General features: G+C 35.9%; 2 protein-coding genes across 5 annotated transcripts in view; one reads left to right on the top strand and one right to left on the bottom strand.

The window, feature by feature from the left end:
* Pde3b (phosphodiesterase 3B) overlaps positions 1 to 8102 on the top strand; it is a 127774-nt gene extending 119672 nt beyond the window's left edge. For both annotated transcript variants that reach the window (XM_063251859.1, XM_013148029.2), the window contains exons 14-16: positions 386 to 547; positions 3756 to 4005; positions 5316 to 8102. In XM_063251859.1, the coding sequence (XP_063107929.1) occupies positions 386 to 547; positions 3756 to 4005; positions 5316 to 5530 (627 nt within the window). In that variant the 3' untranslated portion in view covers positions 5531 to 8102. The remainder of the gene's footprint in view (positions 1 to 385; positions 548 to 3755; positions 4006 to 5315) is intronic.
* A 6675-nt stretch (positions 8103 to 14777) lies between these two features.
* Positions 14778 to 25984, bottom strand: LOC100714928 (vitamin D 25-hydroxylase). 3 transcript variants are annotated; one of them, XM_003465715.4, is made up of 5 exons: positions 25701 to 25984; positions 22272 to 22413; positions 18412 to 19044; positions 17298 to 17627; positions 14778 to 16388 (listed from the first exon to the last, which is right to left on the bottom strand). In XM_003465715.4, the coding sequence occupies exons 1-5, from the start codon at positions 25923 to 25925 to the stop codon at positions 16213 to 16215; spliced, it is 1506 nt and encodes a 501-aa protein (XP_003465763.2). In that variant the 5' UTR covers positions 25926 to 25984; the 3' UTR covers positions 14778 to 16212. The 3 variants fall into 3 exon arrangements, with proteins under 3 accessions (XP_003465763.2, XP_063107930.1, XP_063107931.1); XM_063251860.1 differs by lacking the exon at positions 25701 to 25984 and adding an exon at positions 25249 to 25650; XM_063251861.1 differs by lacking the exon at positions 25701 to 25984 and adding an exon at positions 21571 to 21675 and having other exon boundaries at positions 22272 to 22400.
* Between the last annotated feature and the right edge of the window lie 422 nt (positions 25985 to 26406).

Below are 26406 nucleotides of genomic sequence, written 5' to 3'. Positions count from 1 at the left end.
TTTTCTTTAGCTCCTTAAGCATACATTATTGAGGTAGAAACACAATTCTTATGTCTTATTGATATATGTACATATATTTACTGTACATAACATAATACGTGTATATATACATATACATAAATCATTTTCTGTGGTATCACTGATGGCAGTTACATTTTTAGAAAGCTGTGATTTCTAGTGAAGCAAAATTCTAATAACATTTCAATAGGAAACTTAACCCATGTAGATTCATGTTATGTCATACACTTATTAAAAGAATCATTTCCTGGAATTTCTCTCTTTCATTTAGACAGGAAACAGTTTAAGGTGACTTCATAAAAACAAACAAGCAGTAGAAAATTCTTGTTCCATTAGAATCTAAAACAATTTTGTTTTTTCAAAATAGGCCAATGATGTAAATAGTAATGGAATAGAATGGAGTAGTGAAAACGATCGCCTCTTAGTCTGCCAGGTGTGCATCAAACTAGCAGATATAAATGGCCCAGCAAAAGTTCGAGACTTGCATTTGAAATGGACAGAAGGAATTGTCAATGAATTCTATGAGCAGGTAAGTTGCATAATGAGATTGATGGGATTTTTGAGAGCTGTCATGTGAATAAAGAACTCACAAGGATTTGGTTAGCTACATTAAGTGAAATCTGAGTTACTTTGACTGAAAGGATTATAAAATGTTGCATTTGCTGTGCTTCTTAGTGTTTTCTCAGCTGTTTTCCTTTGCCTTTGTTTTGTTTGTTTTAAAACAAACAAGAATATCTTAATGCCTTTCTGGAGTGAGTCAAGTCTACAGCAAAGGTCAGAATATGATTCCAAGGCTCCTTTCAACCCTAAGAATTAAAATCTGGAATAACCGATTTCTGAATGAAGTACTTTATAAGTGAGTTTAGGGTTTACTCAGAATATGTTTAAAGAATATCAGTAATGCTACAGAAGAATTTTGAATTCTGCTATAGAAAAATTAACAACTGTTTTCCCATAGAAACATGGACAAAAGACCTGGCAGAATGCTAGAAAAAATTTAAGAGGGCTAGATGTGGGTACAGAATAGATACAGTAATTTTCCAAGGACTCAAAGATACAAACATGCTCTTATTTCATATCTTCTAAAGCCTTATCTTAAAAATTATCTGGGAGGCAGCATGGTAGCTACAGGATGTGTGCGGTCTTAAGGCTACCCATAATGTAAAAGTGAACTGACGTCTGTCATAAGCTTCCCATTTCATTTTTTACAAAATATAAAATACACCATATGAACTTGGACATCAGGGTTTTTTTTAGGAACCTTTGTTTTCCCTAACCAGGAAAGATCATGGTATCTAATAAGTGAGGACTCCTTTTTGTCAGGGTTTTCCTACCATATGCAGAAAATAGGTGTAATGAATTTGATACCATACAGCCATGCAGTTACCTGGTGTGCCATGTTGGCCCAGGTTGTACTGTCAGTGTGCAGTCTTTCCCCCACCTTTGCAAGTTACAGAATACAGTGCTCCTTTGGTTCATGAATGATTTTGTTTGCAAACTCTGCATTGGGTACAGACACAACCACAGCCATCTTTCCCGCAAAAACACAAATGTGGCCATCTTTTCCAAAACTGTAGAACAAAATAAGTTCATGAATCAAGGTACCCCTCTTCTACACTATATATTCATGGCAGTAAAGAAATATTCTAAGGTTATTAATAACTTTCTGTTTTATGACACATTTACACTAAATTATAGTATTTTTTCAAAAATGGTAATATTTACCTATTTTTAAATATTTAAAGTATTTTATATTCCTCCCTTTATTCTCAGTGATAATTAAGCAGTTTTCCAGTAGAGCTCGTGTTCACAAAAGAAGGATTTTATGCCAAAGAAAATGCTATTTCTACATTATTTGTACAAACAGGTCACAAAACCTTAGTAGCATATGTTCATTATAGAAAACCTACTAATTCAGGAAAATAGCATTAGAAATGTTTCTTTAGACCCAAGTCATATATTAAAGGCAGATTAAAAATTAATACCTATTAAATAAACTTAGAAGCTATACTTGAAGGTTAATCCTGGTTTCTGTTCCTCATTGACATTGTGACCTTGGCTTAGGAATTTAACTTTGTGCTTCAGTATTCTCATTTGATAAAATATGCATAATAATGACACCTACTTCATATAGCTGCTGTGAGGATTAAATAAATATAAATATATAAGAAGTTCTTAGACTAGTCCCTGACACATACTCACTAATGTTAGCCATTATAAGTCCAGATTTATCGCATAAAGCAATATATTATGTCAGACAGTTTCATTTAATCTTCCTAGATGTCATTATTCATGTTAAAGGATACAAATGTCATCTGATAACCTAATGGATATGGAAGTCATAGCCATCTATTATCAAAATGTTAAACTTCCTTATTTTGTTTAAGCTTTTAAACTTCATACATGGCTACACAATTCAGAATTTCCCAACTTCTATTGTTTGTTATCCTAATTATACTGTCTTTATTAGCCATTTCAGTGCCATGACTTAGAGTAGCCAAACTCCTGGGGTACTGCAGGAATCTGTGGATAAGCCCAACTATTCTTTAATTGTTTCTGTGGTGCTGGGGACTGAATCTAAAGCCTCCACACACTAGACAAGTGCTTTGCCACTGAGTTCGCAGCCCAGCTTCACAGATAGCAAATTGTAGAAGACTTTAAATTGTGGGAGAGTTGATCACTGGGATAGTTTCTGGGTATTTATTCAGGGTAATATTGGCTGATTACAGATAAACATTACTTGCATGAAGAATTTGTGTATTGTGGGAGGTTTACATTTATGCATTTCCAAACAGTTCAGACACTAGGATCAAAATGTGAATAAGTACGATTTGGGGAATCCTTCCTTTTGCACAATATTATCTTTCATATTTATAACCTTATATGGTAATTATTATTCCAAAGTTACACATGATAATAATAGGTGGAGAGCTTGCCCAGCACTACACAGATTTTAAGTGATAAAAGTGGTTTTTGAAGCTATTTTTGTCTCATTTCAAATTGTGCTTGCTAGAACCCTAGAGCCATAATGAGAAGAGTGTATTAGAAGCAGGAAGTTGGGGCTCTGGTCACAATCCTCACCTCAACAACAGTAGCTGTACTTCTATTCTATATATTGGGTTTTCTGGTTTAGATTCATTAGAGGGCTCTGCTGTTAAGGGTGGGAAGACTGAGAAACCCTTGGAAAATTCAGCTGCCTACATTTGAGGTAAAACTACACAACAAAAATGTGTCCACTATGTCCATCTTTTAAGGAGAAAGAGAATCTATATTTGACATTACAGAATTTGCAGATTAGTAAAACTGCTGATATTTACTTTAATAAATAAATATGTTTTGTTAACTGAATATCATCCATATTGGTTGATGTGGACAGAATATAAGATTAAAGTTTTAAGATTTCCCATTTATTGGAGCTATTCTTACAGTTGAAATGATAGAATAGATTCGTTGATACTTCTTTGCAAACATTACTTTGCTGTGTAATATTTTTTTTCTCTTTTTTGTCTAACCCATGACCACGTGTTTGCCAGGCAGGTGCTAATGCTGCTGAGCTAAATCCCCTGCCCAATGTAGAATACATTTTAAGAACCCTAAGATAATTTTAATAAGCATTAACAGTTGGCCTGGCAAAGCGTAAGGTCCTGTGTTTGATTTCTGGCACAAAAATAAATAATAAAAAATCAGCAGTTGGTCTTCAAATAGTTAAAAATGAATTTTCTTTTTAAAATGCTCAGGGAGACGAAGAAGCAAATCTTGGCCTGCCTATCAGTCCCTTCATGGATCGTTCATCTCCTCAACTAGCAAAGCTCCAGGAATCTTTCATCACTCACATAGTGGGTCCCCTGTGTAACTCCTATGATGCTGCTGGTTTGCTGCCGGGCCAATGGGTGGAAGCAGAAGAGGATGATGACAGCGAAAGTGGAGATGATGAGGATGGTGAAGAATTAGATACAGATGAAGAAATGGAAGGCAATCTAAATTCTAGTAAGAATATAGGGAGACTCTAATATTACTAGCTGCAAATGTCCATTTATTTTGGATTTAGAAATTTTTTTAGATAGAAATTTTCAGCAGTCATACCTTTGCTAACTACTACCTCAATGTTTGGATTCAGTAGTCAAGCTCTTGAGTACCTGTTATGTGTGGTTACTGTACTAATTACATCAAATGCAAAAATTCTTCTTATTCAATGGCAACACCATTTCTTAAATGCTGTCCTGTAGCCAGTGCTCTTCAGCAAGCTCCACGGTGTATGCATGGAAGGGCTATCACTCCCTCTGCATCTGTGAAGTAGGTGCCTTCCAGCTAGTCTTCCCTCATCTGCCCTTTGTCTAAGTACACTACCGTGTACACCACGAGGCAGGTGGGAGCACAGCTTCAAAAGCAGCCTGCTGATCTGTCTTCCAGAGTCTTGGGAAATGGATCAAAACAGTACGGATAAAAGGAAAATACACATTCCTGAGCTCTAAGGGGAGAACCAAGTGTTGTAATGTTTAAGAATTTAGTTATAGGGCCAGGGATTTAGCTCAGCAGAGTGAGTGCCTTCCTGGCAAGTGTAAAGTGATGGGTTTGATCCCTGGTACCAAAAACAAAACAAAACAAAACAACAATTTAAGTCATCATTTAAGTGTTATTTTTTCTTTATAAGGCAATTAATATAAATGGAAAATTTAAAAAACCCATTCATCTCCTGTGTAATTGTGAGTGAAATCAATTATTTGCACTTGAAAGTAGTATTTAAAAATACAATTACCTAGGTATTTTTTCCCAAGCATACTATCAATCAGAACAGATAGAATGACTACAAACCCTTTCCAACATATATTTTGTCATTAGGATTAGCATAACAAAGAAAAATCTTGTGTCATTACCATGAGTGTCACTTTGGGAAGACTGGCTGACTTTTAAAAATAATATTCACCAGAATGTTGATAATTGTGTTTAACTCACTACATAAAAACCTTCAAGAGGCTGATTTTAAATTTTGATTGTTAAGTCTTTCATTTGAAATTTTAGTGCTATAATACTTTCTCCTCCCAACCCAGTCTTATCTAGTCCTCTGTTTTATTTTTACTCCTGCCATTTAACACTAATATCTCACATATTCATATTTTGCTTCATTTTTGTCTAGTTGGTTTCGCTAGAATGTGAGGTCCTTAATGCAGGGATTATTCACTATTATAACCTCAGTGCTTACATAACTACTTAGGATATATTAGGCATGAGACATTTGTATGAATGAATGGATGGATGATATTGCTATGATTAGAATATGATTCTTTTAAATTTCACAGAACCACAAAGAAGAAAAGGCAGACGGCGAATATTTTGTCAGCTAATGCACCACCTCACTGAAAACCACAAGATATGGAAGGAAATTATAGAGGAAGAAGAAAAATGTAAAGCTGAGGAGAATAAACTACAGGTAGAGAATAACTCCTTACCTCAAGCAGATGAGATTCAGGTCATTGAAGAAGCAGATGAAGAGGAAGAGCGACAGTTGGAATAAAAGTCATACTGAAGAAAATTGGAGGGCAGTGCCCAGGATCAAGCGATCATTGTCTGATGTTCATTGTGCTGACTTTAAACTGAACTTTCCCACATAGACAAGCCTTAATACTGTGAGAGGATCCTTGCTATGCTGGCAGTTTCCCACTCCTAAGCACTTTCACCACATGGACTAAAAAACTGTACTTAGAGCTGGGCTTCACTTGACTTGTTTTGCAAAGCCATATACTCAAAACCTTCACTGCTGTGTAAATACTTTGTCATAATGCTGCTTTGCTGGGCAATGGGCTCTTATTTTTCATGGGGAGGGGGCTGTAACTAAAAAAAATCAAGTGACTTGACTTCAGTTTCCAAAGTGGCCAGAACTTTCTGCTTTTATTGAAAAAGGATTTATATTGTATTTCCAAATGTATCTTTTATGTTTTTCAATGTTTTGGGAAAAAAAAGTCTATGCCTATATAAAAAGGAATCCATTGTGGCCTTTCTGAGAAATTTCTGCTCAATGCAATACACTGTTCAGTGCTGTTCCCAGCTAGGTTTATTCATGAAGGACTGATGGACCTTTGTTATATTTAACAAAATCCAGGTGCATCAATTTCTGATGCTTTTTTACTGTTATGTATTATTTACGATGTGTGTTTTATTTCTGCTCAGAGTATTCAGGTTGCCATGGACATCAGACATCTGAATTCTAGCCTTATGGACTTAAGTTCCATGGCTGGATTTTAAAGCTGTTTGAAGGAATTTTATTCTTTAGTCAAAATTGTTCTTTTCTTTCTCAGGATTTGTATTTTTAAACATTTACTTAATATAAACAGATTTGTCAGAAGAAAAAAAGTTGTCTTAATATTGATGCTAACCTTTTATGAAATGAACATCGTTTTCTGTTCTTAGATGAATTCAAGACTAATTAAATCTAAGGAAAAGGAGTTAATCTGTCTTTTGCCTTAATGGAAAATCAAATGAAACTAATCCCTTCAGAGATAAAGAACAAAAGAAACATGGTGGGCTCTAAAAGACACATACACTGAATAAGTAATCGAAATATGTGGTTATCTTTAGATCTGTATCTTATGTGAAGTTACTATAAAACCAACATACATTTTTGTAATTATTTTCTGCCTGAAGACATGACAAAAATGACTTGTCATTACTCAATAATTCTAGAGTCCAATTGCAAGATTGATTTCTGAGATAAAGTAAATGATGGCAATACTTCAGCTTATCTAAAAAAATCTAGTGTAACAAATAATTTCACAAAAGCATATAGATAAATAACCACATTAAAAAGAGAATAAAGAAAACAAACCATTTTTACAGTGTTTTTAAACTGTATGGTGCAGATATATATCCTTGCTGTGAAAAATATCTGAGGTTGTAAAATGCAGCCAAAATGATAGAGGGTAAACTAATATTTTTCATTATTTTTCAAGACTATGTCATATGTTGGAGCCATGCAACTTTGTAGATAATAAACCATTAATTTCTAAGGTCATTCCTTTAAAGTCTGATATTAGTAGTTTTTAATCTACCTAGAATATTTAGGTTACCTGAAAGATTAATTAAAGATAATACTATTAAGTGTTACAATTTTGGGCTAGGGATTTAGCTCAGTGGCACAAGCGCTTGTCTGGCAAGTGTGAGGTCATGAGTTTGATCCTTGGAACCAAAAAGGAAAAAAAAAGAGTGTTGTGATCTTTGATCCTGCACTGTATCATAATATTTAATAAATTACTAAACTTTATTTATTAAACATGTTGCATTCTGAATTCCTTCCTATTTTATTGTTACCATACCATTTGCAAACTAATGTCACATTACTAAATAATAAAAATTTAAAGATTTGAGTTTGCACATGTGTATATATATATATATCTATATATGCATACATGCATATATATAGACATATATATCCTGTGCTTATACTTCTCTAGCTTATGTTTTGCATACTACATATATTTTTGCTATTGCTTTTTTTCTGACAGAATACAATATACCCATGTATCTATATAAATTCATACTTGTGCATGTGCGTATAATCAGGTCACATTTCTATTATAATTACTGAAATTTTGTATGGTACTTGCTTAGTTTTTATTTTCTTGAAAGAAGCACGTCTTTATTTTATTAAAAATATGCTCACTTATAAATCATTTTAAAATAGTCCTCAAATTTCCTAATTTTTGCAAATTGATACATATTGAGATAACTAACCCAAAAAAACTAAAAAAAATCATTTCTACTAAAATTTTAAAATTTATAATTGGGAGTGTTACTGCTTGTATCTAGATGTCCCTCAAAACCTCAGATGGTCATAAGTGAGTTTCAAAGATGGCTGGATTAGGGTTGGGTGGTTGGAATGGGAATTATACTGCGATTAAGGATGTGAGTAATAGAAGCCCAACCCTGAGACTGGGTAGCGCTGCCCAAAAGTCTTGTAGCTTCTGCCTGCCTTGCCAATGACTTTCTCTTTGACCATGCCCCTCTGCCATGCCACCTGCCTTTGAGCTAGCCCCACCTACTGACTGAAACCTCTACAAACTTTGACCCAAAATAAACCTTTTCTCCTTTAATTGTGGGTGTTGAGCATTTTGTTTCAGCAACAAAAAAGAAAAAGAATGAGTACATTAAATATATATAGTACTATTATTATGTAGAATATTAAGAAATTACCATAAGCCATGTAATAGTTTTTCTTCTCCTCTTCCTTCTACTTCCTTTCTTCTTCCCCTTCATCTTCACTTCTTATTGATCCCTACACTCTCCCAACCCTACTCCATTTGGCGCTGAGGATAAAATCCAGGGCCTTATGTATGGTGAGCAAGCTACATCCTCAGCCCATATTATAGGTCTTATTTGACTGCTATTGAATCAGATTAACTTCATTATAGTAATTTTCAACATGAATTTGCTATTGACCTGTCACTGGTTTGAGAAACCCATTTATCCATGTAATATATCTATTTACTGACACATTTTTCTCTATGAAAATCTTTTTTAAGTTACTTGGAAACTGTTACTAGTCTCCCCATTTTCTTAGCTAGTGTTCTTGGTCTTTTCTGCTTATTTTTACAGAAACCTGGAGATTCAGACATTGCTAGGTAGTCAGAAATTTATACTCTAGATTGTATTATCTGATAAAAATGTACCTTAAAAAAGAAATGAATATAGCCAATGATTTTCCCTTTATTGTGACTGCCAGCATACTATGAGCAGCTCTAGAGGACGTGTAGGAGGATATCAAGCAAATGGAACAGGGACGAACAACTTTTCAGAGAAAAGTGACTTCTAAGCTGAGAACTTTAAAATTAAGTGTTACCTTGAATATGACTGTCTGGAAAGAAAACCTACACATGTTAAGGCCAGGAGAAGAGAAGCCACCCCCATTTTGGAGACGCCAACCAAGATTTGGGATGAATGAAACAGTGAAAGAAGGAGTGCTTAATGAAGGCAGATGATGGTTCACTGAAGGCCCTTGTAAAGTATGACATGCCATTTAATTTTCTAAGGAAATGGGAAACAGTTTTAATTGGAAGAATAACAGTATTTTATGAGGATCACCTAAATAGCATATTACTTTAAATTGCTAAGAAAAGATTGAGAGACTATTGTTTAGAAAGCACAGAAGCTTTAAATGATAAAAAGTATGTCATCTAAACTCAAGACTATTAAATACCTATACTGAAATCTCAGTTTAAAGCCTGGACCTATCAAAAAATAATCTGAAAATTCTTAATTTAAGAGACAGGCTTTTTTTGAGGTGACCACAGTGACCTTAAATTATAGTAGTCTCTCCTGTCTCCCAACAAAAGGAAATGCAAACCTAAGGAGAATACTTGCACTTTAGGCATTTTGGATATGTTCATGTTGACATCAATTAAATGCCAGCTCACAAGCAAAGATCACTGGGATGGTTAAATTTTGTCATGCCATGGGTTTAGCTCAGCACCACAAGTGCCCACTTGGCAAGCCCAAGGTCGTGAGTTCTATCCCCTATAACAAAAACAAATTTTTTTAAATGTATCATTAGGCTAAGTATCCAGGTGTTTGGTCAAACAGTCTATATTGCTATGAAGGTGTGATTAAGAGCTGTCAGCTTACCTTATATCAAAAAAATTACCCTGATAACATGCGTAGGCCCCATCAATGAGTTGAGACTTTTAAAAAAAAAACAGGTTTGCTAGAGAAGGAATTCCCACTCAAGACTACCACATAGAAATCCTCTACCAAGTTGCTTCCTTGCCAGCCTTCCCTGTTTACACAGGCTCCATACTGTTATATCACCCCTGGCATGAGTTTTCAGCCTGCTGAACCACACTTGAGATTTCAATCCCACAATCTCATGAACCAGAGCTTCCACACACACATGCACATGCACACACAAAACATTCTTCCTGTTGGTTCTGTTTTTCTGGAGAATCTTGAACCAACTGCTGGTCCACTGACTGCACTAGAGTACCAACAACCTAAGGCACATTCTTCAGGAGGAACAAAAATGATCACAGAACGTAGGTCTGAAAAGAAAAAAGTGATGAAATTTGTAAAGAAAAAATCATTACCTATATGAACGAAGGGTAATACTTATTTTGTGGGGCTTTACTAAAAACAAATATCCTGGATAATAAGATCAAGTATTCAAAAGAGTGGTCTTTTAAAAGCTTGCTATGCTTCAGAAAAGAGATTAAGATACTAATCTTCAGACTTGTTAAATTATGCATGTTACTAAAATTTCAAGGAGAACTATTAAAAGTATAAAGTATAAAACTTCTAAACCAGACATTTTAAGATGAAAGGCATTATTATGGAGGGGCAGTCACTACACAATGTTAATGGTTCTATATTAAAGGAACATAAAGTAGATTTAAATATCTACTAAAACAGTTCCAAAGGAGTATAAAGTTAGTAGACCTATAAAGATAAATGAGCAAATCCACCACAATGAGAAATTTAACACTGTTTAACAGTCCGAAAGTTCATAAAAATATAAGTTCTGATTTTCTGGGCACATGTAGAACCCCAAACCTGGCAACTGCAGAATCTATTTTTTTCTTAAACATGCAAAGAACCTTTACCAAAGTTGTCTATAATATAATTCTCAATATAAAATGTTTTCTATGAAGGTAATTAGAAATAAATAATACCTTTGACATGTGTATGCTTGGTAGATTTAAGAAACTGTTCCTAAATAATAAGAGTCAAAAGGGATCCCCAGCCCATTCAGCTATTTGATCTTTGGGGTCAAAACTACACTGGAGAAGAGACAGCCTCTTTAAGAGATGGTGGTATTGGGAAAACTGGCGATGGACATGCAGAAGATTGAGTCTAGACTCATTACATACTAATATCAAAATGGATCAGAGTTCTAAATGTTAAAACAAACACTTTGTTAGATATTAAAATCGGTAAAACTCTAGAAGACGTAAGTATAGGGAAGAACTTTCTGAACAGAATCCTAATGGCACAAGAAACAACATGAAGAATCAACAAATGGTATCATATCAAAAAGCTTCTGCATTGCAAAGGAAACAGTGAAGAGACAACAACATAGAGAATGTGGAAAAGTTTTTGATAGCTACTCCTCAAGGATTAATATCTAAAATGTATAATGAACAAAAAATTAGAAAAATAAAAGACCCAATAAAAAATGAGTAACTGAAATAGACACTTCTCACAAGAAATACAAATGGTCAATACATGAAAAAAATGTTCAACATTTCTGGACATTCTAGGTATGCAAATTGAACACTGAAATCCTATTTTGTTTGTAATTTTTATTTTAAAGATAATAAAATCAAGCAAAATAAAACAGAATAAAGCCAATCAAAACAAAACAGTGTAAGTGTTTAGATGACAAGCTTGACAATATACAGGAATTCTAAACAAAATAGGAAATCAACAATGGTTACTATAATACTTTTTGTTGTCTTCAAAATAGCTGTCCATACCTTCAGACATAGTAAAAATCAAAACAGAACAGAGCCAATAAAAACAAAACAACACAATAAAGGACTTCAAAACAAAATAATAGTAAAACCAAAATGGCTATCATGATATATCTTATCTTTGAAATAGCTACCCATGCCATCAGATATAATAAAATCAAATAATATGAAACAGAATAAAACCCAACAAACAAAACAATGAAAATGATACAGGACTTCAAAACATGATAAAAGGGAACTAACAATGGCTACCAAATACCCTCATTCTGTGCAAGAGGAGGGCACAGAGATTTTGTGAGTGCTAAGCCTGCCCTGGGTAGGGAGTGGCCTGTGTACAATAAGGGAGGAGAAGAGGATTGTTTCCCATTCCCCTTTTGCTCTTTGTGCTGCCTTGAAGTGTTGCCCCATAGACTTTGAGACCTCCACAAACAGTGAGCTAAATAAACCTTTCCTTTCTTCATTTTGTCAGATGTTTTGTTCCAGCAACCAGAGAAAAGTAACCAAGACAGAAACCTATCTGCATCTTTGGTGGGAACATAAATTGGTACAACCACTATGGAAATCAGTATGGAGATTCCTCAAACTGAAACTAGAAATTCCATTCAACCCAGACATTCCCCTTGTAGGTGTCTTCCTATAAGTTAAAGACATCTTGTTGCAGTGATACATGCTTACCCATGCATATAGAAGCACAATTCAGAGTAGCTAAATCTTAGAAGTGGCCTGTATGATACCAACAGATGAATGGATAAAGAAAATGTATTTACACACAATAGAATACTACTCTGGCATAAAGGATAAAATCTGAGTCATTTGTAGGAAAATGCATGAAGCTTGAGACAAGCACAATTTAATTAACTAACTCAGGAGATTTTCCTTCTTAGCAAATGAAGCAATCAGAAAATTACTTTTATTGCAGCTTCATTTTCGTATTTTATGAAGAAATTCTGGTATCAAGAGATATTTTCTGATTGCTACTCTCATGTGTTATGAATATTGTGAAAATTTCTTGATCTGGCAAATCCAAACTGTACTTTTTTTTTAAGCAGAGCTATAGTGTCATTATGTATTAAACACGATCTTTAACCACCTAATTTGATTAATAATGCACCCTCCATTCTGCCTTGAAAGTATAAGGTTTTTTTTGTTTTTTTTTTTTTTAGTTCACATTTCTCATTTTGACATGATGGGTATGTTTGGTAATACAAATTAAGTTTAAAAATAAAATACAACAATAGGCTGCTATATGAAAAGAAACAGAGCACTCAAAATGCTCTTAAATCGGAACTGTGTCACAGATTTGTAGTACACACAGCATGAGTATGCCACATATGATCTCTTTCACAATTGGGCCATCACAGCACAAGCAGCAGCTGTAAACAATGTATCTAAAAATGAATGTTTCTGTATTGCAATATAACTTTTTAGATACTAAATTTGAAACTTGCAAAAATTTTCAAGTGCAGATGGAAGTCACATTTGGTATAATTCTCTGACCCTTGATTTACTTAAGAAAATTTCTTTATTAGCTTTATTTCTTTGTTACCTAAAATTAATGCTTATCACAAACTTACAGTTCTTTTTCTTCATATTTTCTCTGGTTTGGTATTTTCTAATTTTTAAAAATTGAATGTTTAATTTATCCTCAATATTTTTTTTCATTGAAATAAGTAGGGATATGAGCTCTTTTTTCAGAATATCACTGTAGTTACAGTCCATAAATCTCATAGGCAGTTACTGTTTTAGAAATCCTGCCACTTTGATTTAAATTTGCCTTTCAGCCAAAGGTTATTTTATATATTTTTTTTTAAATTCAAGGTAAAAGTGAAATTCTGTTTTCTAGTTTTGTTATTCATACCCATTCTTATTGTGCTATTTTCTGAGATTGAATCTATATTATTTGTACTTTTGGAATGTATTGAAGTTCAATTTACATTCATTATAAGCTTAACTTTCCCTAAATCGAACAAGCTTGTCATCTATCTCTATGTTTAGCCCTCTTTCTTTTTGATACCAGGAAGTGAACTGGGGCTTTGTACTGAGTTACAGCCCTAGTTCCTTAGCCTATATTTTGAAATGGTCTCACTGAATTGTCTAGGCTGCAAATTGTGATTTTCTGCCTTAGCCTGACTGAGTGCTGGGTTACAGGCCTGTGACATCACACCTCGCTTCCAGTTTTGTTATGCATAGATTAGTATGTATTCATCACATCTCCCTTCCCGATTATTTAGTATAGGTCTCTATTATAATTTTTATTTTTATTTTTCAATTGATTTGTCGTAGAATGAGAAGTGAAGTCACCTAGTTTTAAGGTACTTCTACATATTCCTTTCATAATTTCTACCTTATGAAAGTTACTGTTGTTCAGTGCACCATTATTTTATGGATTAAAGTCTGTAGGATTACAAAGTGTATGTCTTTTCTTGCTTATGCATTCTGGCTTGGATTCAACCTTATTCTATGAAAATCTTGAATTCTGCTTTTGCAAAATATACATTGTCTAGTATATTTCTGTCCATTCTTTTTAATTCTTAACTTTTAACCTATGTTTTCCATATCTATACAACATAATATGGTATAGCACTGGATCTGGTTTGTGATTTATATAGGTCAGTTTTTTAAAAGATGAGACAAGCCTGGGGATATAACCCAGTGGTGCAAGCACTTGCCTGACAAGTGTAAGGTCCCAAGTTGGATTTCTGGTACAAAAAAACAAAACAAACAAAAAAAAATTAAAAATGAATAAGAGCTGAGATAACCCACATACATATATTTATGTATTTGACTCTATGTAGGGACTTCAGTTTTTCTCTCTCTTTTTTTTGATACCAGGGATCAAACTCACAAGCTCACGCTTGCCAGGCAGGTGCTTATGCTGCTGAGCTAAATCTCTGGCTTCATATTTTTTTTTCTAAAATGCTCACGTAAGTTCTAATATTTAGGAAGGTTTGTATTTTTGGTTCAGTGGTCAGCTTTGTACTTAACATATTTATATTTGAACCTTGTTTCTTTTCTTTTTTTAAATTTAGAGTCACTGTATCTCTACGGGTGGCCTCAAACTCATGATGATCCTTCTGCCTCAGCCTCCAGAGTACTGGGATTACAAGTGTGTGCTATCACACTTAGCTTGGATCCTATTTCTTACAGCATCAGATTCTCTTCTATGAATAAAAAAAATTAGCTTGTATGCAATTCTTTCCTATCTCTCAGTACCAAATTTTAAGCAATATTATCCTTTATTTCTTGTTCTCTAAAATATTGTGTTTTAGTCACTTTCCTCATCACTGGAAAAAAACACTTGACATCTACAATTAAAAAAAAGAGGTTTATTTGGTAAGTTTCAGTTCATGTTCAGGCTTCAACATACAACATCATGGAAGAATGGTCTGGGAAGAAATCTCATGTCAGGACAACTGGGTAATAGACAGAAAAGGAACAAGCAAGGGAGGGAGACATCCTTACAGATCATGGCCCCAGTGAGCTACCTCTTCAACCAGGGCCTATCTCCTAATACCACTTTTAGCTATATTACTCCCATGATTCAATTACCCTTCAAAGGCCCTACCTCTGAGTACATTCTTGGGGAACATCTGCATATAAACCATAGCATATGCTTAACTTTCTAATACTTGTCAGTTTTAAATTAAACATATGGCACAAATAAGGATTCCTCAACTTTTCTTACAGTCTACTTCAGTACACAAAGCTACACTGCTTAGTAGGACTGCCAAGCCTTTGAAATTCCGGGAGTTCAATTTAGGCTTACTGTTTATATGCAGTATGATACTAAGGGAGAGGTCCAGGGATAAAAGATTTGCTGTGCCAAAGAAAGGACAAATATTAAAGATCTATGAGTACATCTGTCAAGATTCACAAAGGTAGGCTGGAAAGCAGGTAGAAGCAAGTAAGGTAGGTATTATAAATGGTCTTTGACTTAGAATTCTTCTCTTCATAATTATCCTGATTTTTGTTTATGCCACTCCTATATAGGACATGCACTTTGACAGGAAGTCAATTCCATTAGTTCTAGTAGGCACATATTTAGGCCTAAGTAAACCACCAATTCCACTCACAAAACATAGGTTTAAGTTCATGTATGGGCATGTGACTCAGATAGGACCCTCTGGGACACAAGTAACAGTGTTCTGGAGGGTATAAGGAAAGCTTAACGTGCTGTCTCAGAAACAATCTCAATTAGTTCACTGTGCATGCAGGAGGGGAAAACACATGCACTCCTCCATAAGCTGGGCCTAAGACAAAGCTGATACCATCTGGCAGGCAAAACTGAAGAATGGGAAGATACAGGACCTTTGATTATATCATGAAGCATCTGGGCTATACTAACTCTAAAACTTCCATATTACCTCCAAGTTTCCTTTGATTATTTAAGCAAATTTGCATAGGATTCTCTTTCCCTGAAACTGAAGAAATCTTAATACATCAGAGATGCAAAAACATTTTTATAATTTAGAAACCTGAAAGTATTCAATAGATGGGGCAGGACTAAGGTTAAATCCATATTCCACAGACCTTCTGAGCATCTTATGCAACATCTGTCACTTGCACCTTCATGTTCCTCACAAAAGAAACCATAGTTAGCGTTCGTTATTGCTCTTTCTAATGACACATTTGTTTGGCTTTTTGATACTGTGACTTTTTTCTAAAGATTATGCTGATTAGATTACACAAGATTTGGCCTAAGGCAAACACATATCCTTACTCCTTAAAAGTCTAGGCCCTTTCAGCGCCGGTCAGCACAGACGAGGTAAGGCTGGGGCTGCAGTGTCATACCTAACCTGGGCATCAGATTTGGAACTAGGTCTTGCGGAAAATGCAAATGAAACCGCTGAAGCAATGCTGTGAAAAACAGGAACATTTCCATTCGAGCCAGCTGTTCTCCAAGACAGTGTCTTCGCCCTAAACAGAAAAAGAGACATAGAAGCTTCTGAAACCCACATTTAGCAAAACTTATGTATAATATTTGCATAACACTTGGGAAATATGGAGTTTAAAGTAAATTAGAGAAAGTTATATTGATTAAAGGATTCTCTTAAATCCCAAAGAATAGAAATTAGCATTTCAGCTTCTGGAATCAGTGTTTTGCTTCCTTATGTCAGATCATAAACTTTTCTAAGACTTTAGTCCCAATTCTGACTTTCCTTACACACTGCAAAAGAGCTTATGCAGTGACTGTCAACCTTTTAGTTTTCAATGATACAAACAGCCCACTGGGGTACCTGTGCCATAGGTTTGCTGCCACTGACCTAAGATATACTATGAAAGATCTAATTTGAGGTATGATATTTTTTATATTGTCACGAGAAGTCCTGTTTCATTTGAATGGACTAAATGTGTATTTTTTCAATGATTAGTAAGAGCTCTTGATTTATCTTCCCTCAGTCTATGATCTGTATCCTGTTTCATACCAGAAGCAGTATCTCCTAGTTGGACGAGACAATAAATTGGAAGGCAAGAGGGCTAGATTCTAGTTTTAGTTCAAGGTGCTTTATTCTTCTTTTTTCTGAGTGTCAAGTTTAACAAGTCTCCTATTACCAACTTCTAGCTGTCCAAGTTTGATTACAAACTAAAAATCCACTAGCAAAAGTTTCAGAAGAAGCCAGAGTTTTTCAACAGTTTTACTCTAGCTAAAAAGTAAAGATTTTACATAGAGTCAGGTTTTAATTACCTCTAGTCAAATGACTCTCTTCTAGAGGAATCAATGTTTTGAGAGTTAGAATACTTGATTTTAGAGAAAGAAGCTTCAGATTAACATGCTATACATGATAACTCATTGTTGTGCTTTACATTCCTGTAAAGTTCTCTTACCTAAGGAAAAAGGAACCAAAGCTTCCTTTTTGACAAAATCTCCACTGCTGTCCAGAAATCGTTCAGGATAGAACACTTCTGGGTCTCTCCAGTACTTTTCATCAAAATGTGCAGAATAAAGATTTGTAATTACTGTTGTGCCTTTTGGAATGGAATAACCACGTACAACTGCATCTTCAGAGGTTGCATGGAAAATCCCTAATGGGACTATATTACAGAATCTTAAAACTTCATGCAAAACTGCTTCAGTATATGGCATTTTGCATTTGTCATCCCAAGAAGGCTGTCTATTTGGGCCCATTATTAAATCAATCTCTTTCCAAACCTGTCCTGTCAGAGAAAAAACATTGAGGTTATTATACAATTCTCAGAATGGTATTCAGAGTAATTACTCTTTGGGCAAATGATAATATATAATAAGTCAACAGGATATGGGTGCACCTAGATTTAAATTTTTCATTATCTGGAAGTTTTATTTAAATACATGCTATGTATCTTATATCAGTAGTAGCTAACACCTGAGTAACTTGGTCATGAAAAACACATTAAAAAGATTAAGAACAAAAATGAACACATTCCTGCTGGCTTGAACCACCAGTGGCACATGGATGACTGTCCCAATAGGTGGCTTATACCTCTGGTATTATAATCAGGTCTAATCACTTTCATTGGTCTTTTTACTAATAAAATTAACAAAAAGCCGCCAAATGCGGGACAGTCATGTATATAACACTGGTGGTTCAAGCTGTCTGGCAGTGAAACATATGAATTACAGCCCTGTAGTGAATGTGTTAAACCCAGAATTGAAGTGACATTACTCTCAGTCAAGAAAATAGTGAAGCACTGAATGAGAAAAACCAGAATATAGGTCCCAGCTCTATCATTTCCAGTCAGCCAGCTTTTGTCCTCATTTACTAATGGGGTATAATAGAATCTATTTCAGAGTTTTTTTTCTTAACATATAATGAGACAGTAAATTTGAAAACTCTTAAAAAATGAAACATTTCTCTTCTTGGCCAGTTGCTTAAAAATGCGTTATGCATGGCTGAAGACAGAAACATATATGAACCCTAAAATTAAGGATAGACCATGGGATCATTAAGGGAATCCTCACCTTGAATGTTGGGATAAAGGGCCATGAAAAGAATTGCCCAGCGTAGAACATTGGTTGTAGTTTCAGTTCCAGCAATGATGAGTTCACCCACCGAGAAAATTAGGTTTTCTTTGGAGAAAGTAGAGGATGGGTCATTTTTACCTTGATCCATCTCGTCTAAATAAGCATCAACAAAATGCCGAGGTAACTGAGGCTTTCTGTTGACTGAAGCTTTTTCAATAAGTCTGGAGAGAAAATCAGAGACCACAGCTGCATTTTTAAACAGCTGGTGATGTTTTCCAAAAGGCAAGATGCCAATCCATGGAAAGGCATTATACAGGAAGATGGAGGCACTGGCAGCTAGTTCCACATTTTCACTAAATAACTCGATCATGTGCTGAAAATCAGTGTCTTCATAAGCGAATCTTTCTCCAAAAATGATCCGATTAGTTATATTTGAAATAGCATTAGTTACTAAGTGTTTAAAGTCAAAAGGTCTACCTTTGTATGTTTCAATAGCATCAATGAAAAAATTGGTTTCTTCTAAGATCTTAAATTTAAAAGATTTTTGGCCACATCCAAAATATCGAAAACTGTTTACGGCTAATCTTCGGTGATCAATCCATCCTCGACCGTATCTGGAATTCAGTAACCCTGAAAAAAAAGTAGTAAGTAGCTGAAAATATTATGGTGTTTAAAAAAAAATCTTTCTAAATGGACAGTGATTTTCCCCAAATTATCCTTCTATATAACTCTGTGGCTGGGTCATATTTTCTGCAACTCAGTGGTGATACAATATTATAACTGATAAAACCTATATATTCCTCATTTAGGACTGAAAAAAAGATATTGTTCTCCCACCATAAGGAATGAGTCAGTCTTATGTGATTCAGGGCAGATAAACTAGGCCTAGGTAATTTTATTATTTAACTTTTACTGTAAGCCTAATTTATAAAAGACAAATGATTGCATATTGTGTAGGAAAATTTTTACCCTGAAATAAATGCCTGAATAATCATTTTTCTAGGTTTAGAATTTTTCTTTATAAAAGATACTGGATTTTAGAATAGAAATTACCTTCTGGATAAAGATTTTTGATACTCAACAACCTAACAATGGCAGAAGAAAGGCTATCCTTAAGTTATCAATGTAACAGAAATGCATCGATCAAAACCAAATAAAAAATAAAATGAGAAACAAGAATATCAAGCTTTTCAAATGTTGATATTGCTTGCCACAAAATTCCAGAATCTCCATAGCTTATTTGCTGTTATGATGTGGCTACTACTATGGAAATTTCCCCTTTAAATTAACTATCAAGGAAGCAACCCAATGTTCTCAGTGCACAATTTATGTAAACATGTACTTTACGTGGGATTCATTTATTGCAGGGACATAGGTATATTAATGATGTGAACTTGTGTTCTCTTATATATGTGATGCACATATAAAATTTACATTCCAGCAACATGTGTGCAACCATTTTCAAATCTGGAGCTTTTTAAAGTTAGCCATATGTTAGTGGGTCTGTGGTGAGGTAATTATATACTCTCATAATTCATTTTTATTTTCCATATCCCCAGACAATTATTCATTCAATAAATATTTATTTAACATGTTTTTATGGAACACCTACTATAATTTAGGAAGTGTTCTAAAATGTCAGACTTATCAGTGAAAAAGAGAACCAAAGATCCTTAGTGTCATGAAGCTACCATCAGGAGAGACCATAGACAACTATAGATTAGGTAGTCACGGAAAGGCTCACATAGAAGGTGACATTTGAGTAAAAACTTCAATGAGATGAGGAATCAAGCAAATATCCAGATTAAGATCACTGCTGGTAGAGGCAACAGCTGGCACAAAGGCAGGAAGATGAGAACAGCCTGGAAGAATCTGTGCGTATGGGACACATGTACAAGGTACATGGGAACCATGCTGACCACAGTGCGTCCCTGGGTATGTGGCTAAGTCCACCCAAAGAGAAACTTTTTCCTATTACACAATGGGCTAGTGGCAGGCATGAGCTTTTAATTGATCAGTGCATACATGCCTTATGCTGAGGACCAGCTTGATGTGGTACACGGCAGACACTAATTAATATTAATAAATTGGCACAAAAATAGAGTCTCTGTACATGTTTTGTTTGCATTTTATTCTGTTGTCATACCTCTGAAAAGATCGATGGTCCTAAGCCAGGGTCCTGGTATCTTAAAAATAACATAAATAATTTTCTACTTATCTTCCTCTTATTGTTTTTGGAAATATCAAATTTAATGTTAATTTTAATATTGTTTATGATAAAACAGCCTAAACTATCAACTTAAAGCTTTAAAAAATATATACTTTGAATCAAATGTTATCATCTCATCTTTCATTTTTATCATTTAGGTTTCTGTTATGGCTTGTATTTAGATATCTCCCCAAAATTTCATGCACTCATAGCTGGGGTTTTTCAAAGGTAGCTAGATCTAGGGCATGTGATACTGGTATTAAGGGTGTGTGGTGCTAAATTAGTCCACTGATTGGAATTGGCATAGTTCTGGATGTGGATACCATTTAGTTTTTCTAAGCACTGTTACTTTTTTCTTTCAATGTTAAATGTCAATTTCTCATTAGAGAAAAACTAAAAAAATTATTATAGTATTAAAATCATTGTATCTGTTTTTAATTCTTCTGGAAGATTTAAAAACATCATACCACAGCATAACATGCTCACCCATGTTTGTAGCAGCACACTTTGTAACAGCTAATCTTGGAAACAACCAATCAACTGAGGAATAGATAAGGAAGATGTGGTTTTAAAAAATATAATGGAGTACTACTGGGTCAAAGAAGGATTAGTTTGAGGCATTTCTAGGTAAATGGATGTACCTTGAGACCGTACTCTTAAGTGAAATAAATTTGACTCATGTGTAAACACTGCCTTTCCTGGTGTGAGAAAATGAAAGAGTTACATAAAGACCAAAATGTACAACAGATACTGTGAATTTGGAAGAAACTGTTAAATAAAGAAAACAGAAACCACGCTTTGTAAATAGTGAGAGAAAGATGAGTTGAAGGGAGCAGAGGGGATTAGGAAAAAAAGAGGAAAGAAAATGTAACATGTAGGGGTACAAATTCCCTATGACATGATCATTTTGTATACCTAAAATGTATCAACAAGCCAGTGGCGCATACCTGTAATTCCAGCACTTGGGAGGCTGAAGCAGAATCGTTGCAAGTTCAAGACTATCCCGGGCTACAAAGTGAGCCCAAGGCTAGCCTGAACTGCACAGTGAGACCCTGTCTCAAAAAAAAATCATCAATGAACTTAATTAAAATAAAAAATCACTGCATCTGATTTCTACACTATTTTAGGATTTCATTTGCTGCTTTTTTCTTTCCAATTTTGTCAACTTTCAGCATTTCTCTTGTTGCATATCACTGTCATACAGAATGCTAGTCTTTTATATAACTCTGCCCCCACAGCTTTGCATTCACACAGCATGAGCAGTTAAAAAGGGCTACTTTAGGTTCTATCAGAAGCAAAACAATACTGAAAATGTCACCATATATTCAAGTCTGGCATTAAAGGGACACTTTTGTTCGTGTGTGTGTGCACTCCTTGTTTTATAAGAGTTGCAGATACTTAATTCCTTACGAATATAATTTACAATATTTATTAGAACTGACTTTCAATAAAATTAGCATGTAATGGTATAAGACATTAATGCATTCAGAAGTCCTCAAATGCTAAGTTCTGCAAGGAAGTAGGTTCTGTGTATCAACACTTCTTGTTAATCAGTACAAAAGAATTCCAACTGTATATACTTAAATTGCTTAAAATAAAGGATGTGATTTAAAATTATTCATGAACAAGTAGTGGAAAATAAACATACCTCCCATTTTAGTCATCTTCATGAATAAAGGCAGGCATGGTCTGTCTGCAAAAATTTCACTTTGATGAACAAGGCATTCCTTTATTATATCATAGCCATTCAGAACCACCATTGATATGCCTCCTAGATTCAAACTGAAAATCTTTGAAAAGAAAAACATTTAAATGGAAAAATTAGAAAGATATATGATCAGAGAAATCGATATGTCCTAAGCTTAACTCTCCCAGTATTTACTTTCTTGAAAATGTAAACATTTATTACTTAACTGACAAATGTTTAGACAGTGTGATTCACTGCGTTGTTCAGTGCCTGAACCATACAGAGGCTTGGGCTCTAGTTTATGGTTTGGCACTAAACAGATAAAAGATCCTGGACACAACAATGAACCTTTCTGGGCTTCAGTGTTGCCATAGAAAATATATTTGGTTTAGATGCTCTTTTAGAATACACTTCACCTCAAAATGTTCAGTATAAAGGAATCTCCTGTCAGTTCCAAGATGAAAGAAGCAGCACCATCTTCCTATTACTACTCCTGGCTTAGGCAGGAAGGGAACTGACAAAGGCCTGAGAGACCACTACGACATACATGAATGTACTGTAAGTAGGCTCATTTTATTCAGCTTTCTGTTCTAGACATTAACTTTATAGAGGACCTAAAGGGAATGTAATTGTGGAAGAAAGACATCTGCCAGTTATGCATAAACCACTTCAACTAAGAGAAAGGCAAAATAAAACATGAATCTTATTTGTTTCACATATTCCAAGTAGTCCAATAGAAGAGCTTAGTCCAGTAAGAAACAATATAGCCTTACCAGTAGGATGCAAAGATTATTTACCATCATTTTGTCAGACTTTTGAGAGCCAAAATATTTATAGGCCTTATCTCTATGCAAATTAGTAAAGCAGATTTAGCCACAGTATACACCGCTGCAGAAGAAAATAGGTTTAGTAGAGAACAAAAATTCTGCAAAAGCAATTACTGTATATTGGCAAAAGTGATAAATATTGCTAAGTGGAAATAGAATTAATCTCAGCTAAAAATTGGGGCTACCAATCTCTGGCACAAGTTTGGGCCCTAGAACTCACATTTAGAACTTTGGGGAAAGGGCATGAACTGCCTGCCATAAGCAGTGGTATTAATCAAAAGTATCAGTGAGAGCAACGGAAGGGAATTTTTTTGGCACAAAGAGAATGGCTACCAGCTAAGCAAAGAGGTTCAGCGCTAAATGCAGTAATACTCTATTTTTAGAGGAAAGTCCCCTCCCGCCACACATGTGATTTTAGCAAAGACAATAAAAGGCTAGAATCTATTAATAGGAAGTGGTTCTGACGCAGGAAAAAAACAAATTGATGGCTTCATAACAATAGTGAAGGCCCTTCTCAACAAAAGCTGTGATAGAGGAAACAGAGTGGGGATACATTTCAAGGTAAAGATTCAGGTTACGGACAGTTCAACAATGGGCATCTGAAATGAATATACTTCTCAAATGAAGAAATACAAATGGCAAGTAAATGTATGAAAAAATGCTCAACATCATTGACCAGTTTGAGATGCAAATTAAAACAACACTGAGATTGCATCTCATCCTGGAAAGAACGGCTATCATCAAGGAATCAACCAGTAATAAATGCTGGTGGCGTTGCAGGGAAAAAGGAATCCTTCTCCACAGTTGGTGAGAGTGCGGACTGGTATAATCACTGTGGAAATCAGTATGGAGATTCCTCAAAACATTAGGATTAGAGGTCCCATTTAACCCAGCTATTCTTCTGGATAGGCTTCCAGAAGAATTAAAAACATCAGACCCCAGTAATGTATGTGCATCCATTCTTCCAGTACATTCATAATGTGGAACCTACTACGACAGAAGACTTACATCAACCCATCCAAAAGAAATATTCAAATTAATGTAAACTTTTCAGTTTAGATAATCATATATGAAAATCTTAATTTCCTATTCTTTGAGAAATCATTTCCAATAACTAGTTTTAAAATATTTTTAAACTTTCAGGCTTAATATACTTTGTACATAGTAATCAAGAATACAAAAAATAACCAATATTTGAATAGAAATTTACTGTTTTCACTTTTCATTACTCTAGCCAGGCAAAAAGATTAGATTTCAGACAAGAAATGTTCAAATTTTATCTGGCAGAAGTGGTGTCAACTTTAGGTCATGCTTTCACATCTTACAATCTCCAGAATATTATACTTTGTACAAACAAAAAACCCCAACATATCAAAGAGGTCAAATATACTAAATGGAAATAAACTCAATTCTTTGAGAACTGGAAGATGGAAAATAGAGTGTAGGAATGACATGTACAGCTTTTTTTCTACCTAATTCAGCTTCTCTTTTGCAAAGTGAATCACTGAGCTACAGAAACCTGTAATAATTTTTGTAAAAACTGACTTAAGCACCAATCTATAGTATAGTTGAGCAAAGATTAACATAATTAAGGATTTAAGCAACACCTTGAGATACAATTACTCAACAGCCCTGCAATTTTTTTCTTCAAAGCACTTAACTCATTTGTGGGGAATAATCAGATTAATTTTCTCTCTCCCCACACACTGTAACTCCTTAAAACAAGGTTATGTTTGCCTTCTTTATCTTTTTATTCCTAGCATCAGCCAAGATCCTGGTCTGAGTCCATAAAAATGAAAGTCACTAAAAACAAAACAGGTCAGCTTTGGACAAGTCCGGTAGTCTGGAAACGTCTACCACCTGCTGAAGGAAGTAAAGACACCCTTCCAAACAGAATGCGTTCTCTCTTTTCTTCCTGTCAGACGCTTAGCATTTCTGCTTAGTTTCCCTCTGGAAAATCTGTAAAAGCCCAAGTATCTACTTTGCTGGACAGCGAGATCAGCGCACAGGGTTTTAATGCAGCCCGATTAGTGAAGCGCATTCTGTACCGTAGGATGCCCACGACGGCTCTTAAAAATTAACTTGGTTTTACACTTCCAAAAATCATTTACCAGAGCCCATCTGGCCAGGGTCTTTCACTTGCGTTCTCATAATTCCCAAAGCAAACGCCCAACCCTCACTGGTCAGCTGTAAACATCGAAGGACTTTCCCAGAGACCATTAATCCTGCCTCAGGGCTCACACTGCCCCGCCTTTCCCACGGCCGAGGGGGAGAACCAGCTAGGCTCCAGGCGCCCAGCGTTCAGCCCACAGGCGCCCGTCCGAGAGCACGCCAGGCGCGGCCAGTACGGCGCAGGCGCAGGCGCAGGAGCCCGCCCGACGGAGGCGGGAAAGTTGCGCCAGGTCGGCTTAGCGCTTCGGGCAAAGTACGCGCGTGGACTCCTGTACCCGTATTGCTGCGAAGACCTGTCCCTTCTCCGCCCGCCAAGCAGGATTCCCTCAGGGCGGAAGGCCCTGCCGGCCCCAGCACTGGACGGGGCCCACCCTGCCCGTGGGGCCGGTACCTCGCCGTACACCTGGCTCTGCTTTCTCATGTAGACGTGGGGAAGCTCTGCGGAGGCGGCCAGGGAGACGAGGTTGCCGATGAGTGGCAGCCCCGGCGGCCCCGGGGGGAAGCGCACCGACCGCCTCTGCCTTAACAGCTGGCGGACCGCCAGCATGAAAAGCAGCAGGAAGAGCGCGCCGCGGAGCGCCGCCGCGCACGCCTCAGCTCCCGGAGCCTCCCACATCCCCAGATCCAGGGTGCGAGCTCAGGCTGCCCCGTGAGACCGGGCCCGGCGCTCCCACCACTCCCTGCACTCTCATTGGAGGAGTCCCCCGAGGTCCCGCCCTAGCTCCGTAACGATTCGGTAGCTGGGTGTAGGGCCTTACCGGCTGGAGGCCAGCTACCTACTTGGAATTGCCAGGTATCAACTCCGGGGCGGCACCGATCCTGGAAGGAGCTACACTATGTGTGACACCAGGACATTGACGACGGTCCAGATAGGCCCACTTACTGGGCTGGACGGATTCTGCCTCCCTGGGGAGCCACTGCAATCTTAAAGTGTCTTTTTAGCTATCACGTTCATTTATGCCATACTAAGAAAACTGGAGATAACGCTGCGGTCTTTAGCTGAACCCACTAATTTTTAGACTTACAATTAGCTTAGGGAGTTGACCCATCGGTATAAAAAGAAAATAAACAGTATTTTCTCCTTATTTACTCATAAG

Source organism: Cavia porcellus, unplaced genomic scaffold (genome assembly GCF_034190915.1).
Source record: "Cavia porcellus strain 051 isolate PalLab524CR breed Dunkin Hartley unplaced genomic scaffold, mCavPor4.1 scaffold_6, whole genome shotgun sequence".
NCBI lineage: Eukaryota > Metazoa > Chordata > Mammalia > Rodentia > Caviidae > Cavia > Cavia porcellus.
This window is presented reverse-complemented; position numbering and strand designations above follow the sequence as displayed.

Coding starts and splice junctions, on each gene's coding strand:
- LOC100714928 (XM_003465715.4), bottom strand. CDS start 25,925: ATGTGGGAGGCTCCGGGAGCTGAGGCGTGCGCGGCGGCGCTCCGCGGC. Junction 22,414..25,700: donor AGAGCCAGGTGTACGGCGAG/GTACCGGCCCCA, acceptor TTCTTTTCAAAG/ATTTTCAGTTTGAATCTAGG. Junction 16,389..17,297: donor TTTGGTTCCTTTTTCCTTAG/GTAAGAGAACTT, acceptor TTTTCTGTTTAG/GGCGAAGACACTGTCTTGGA.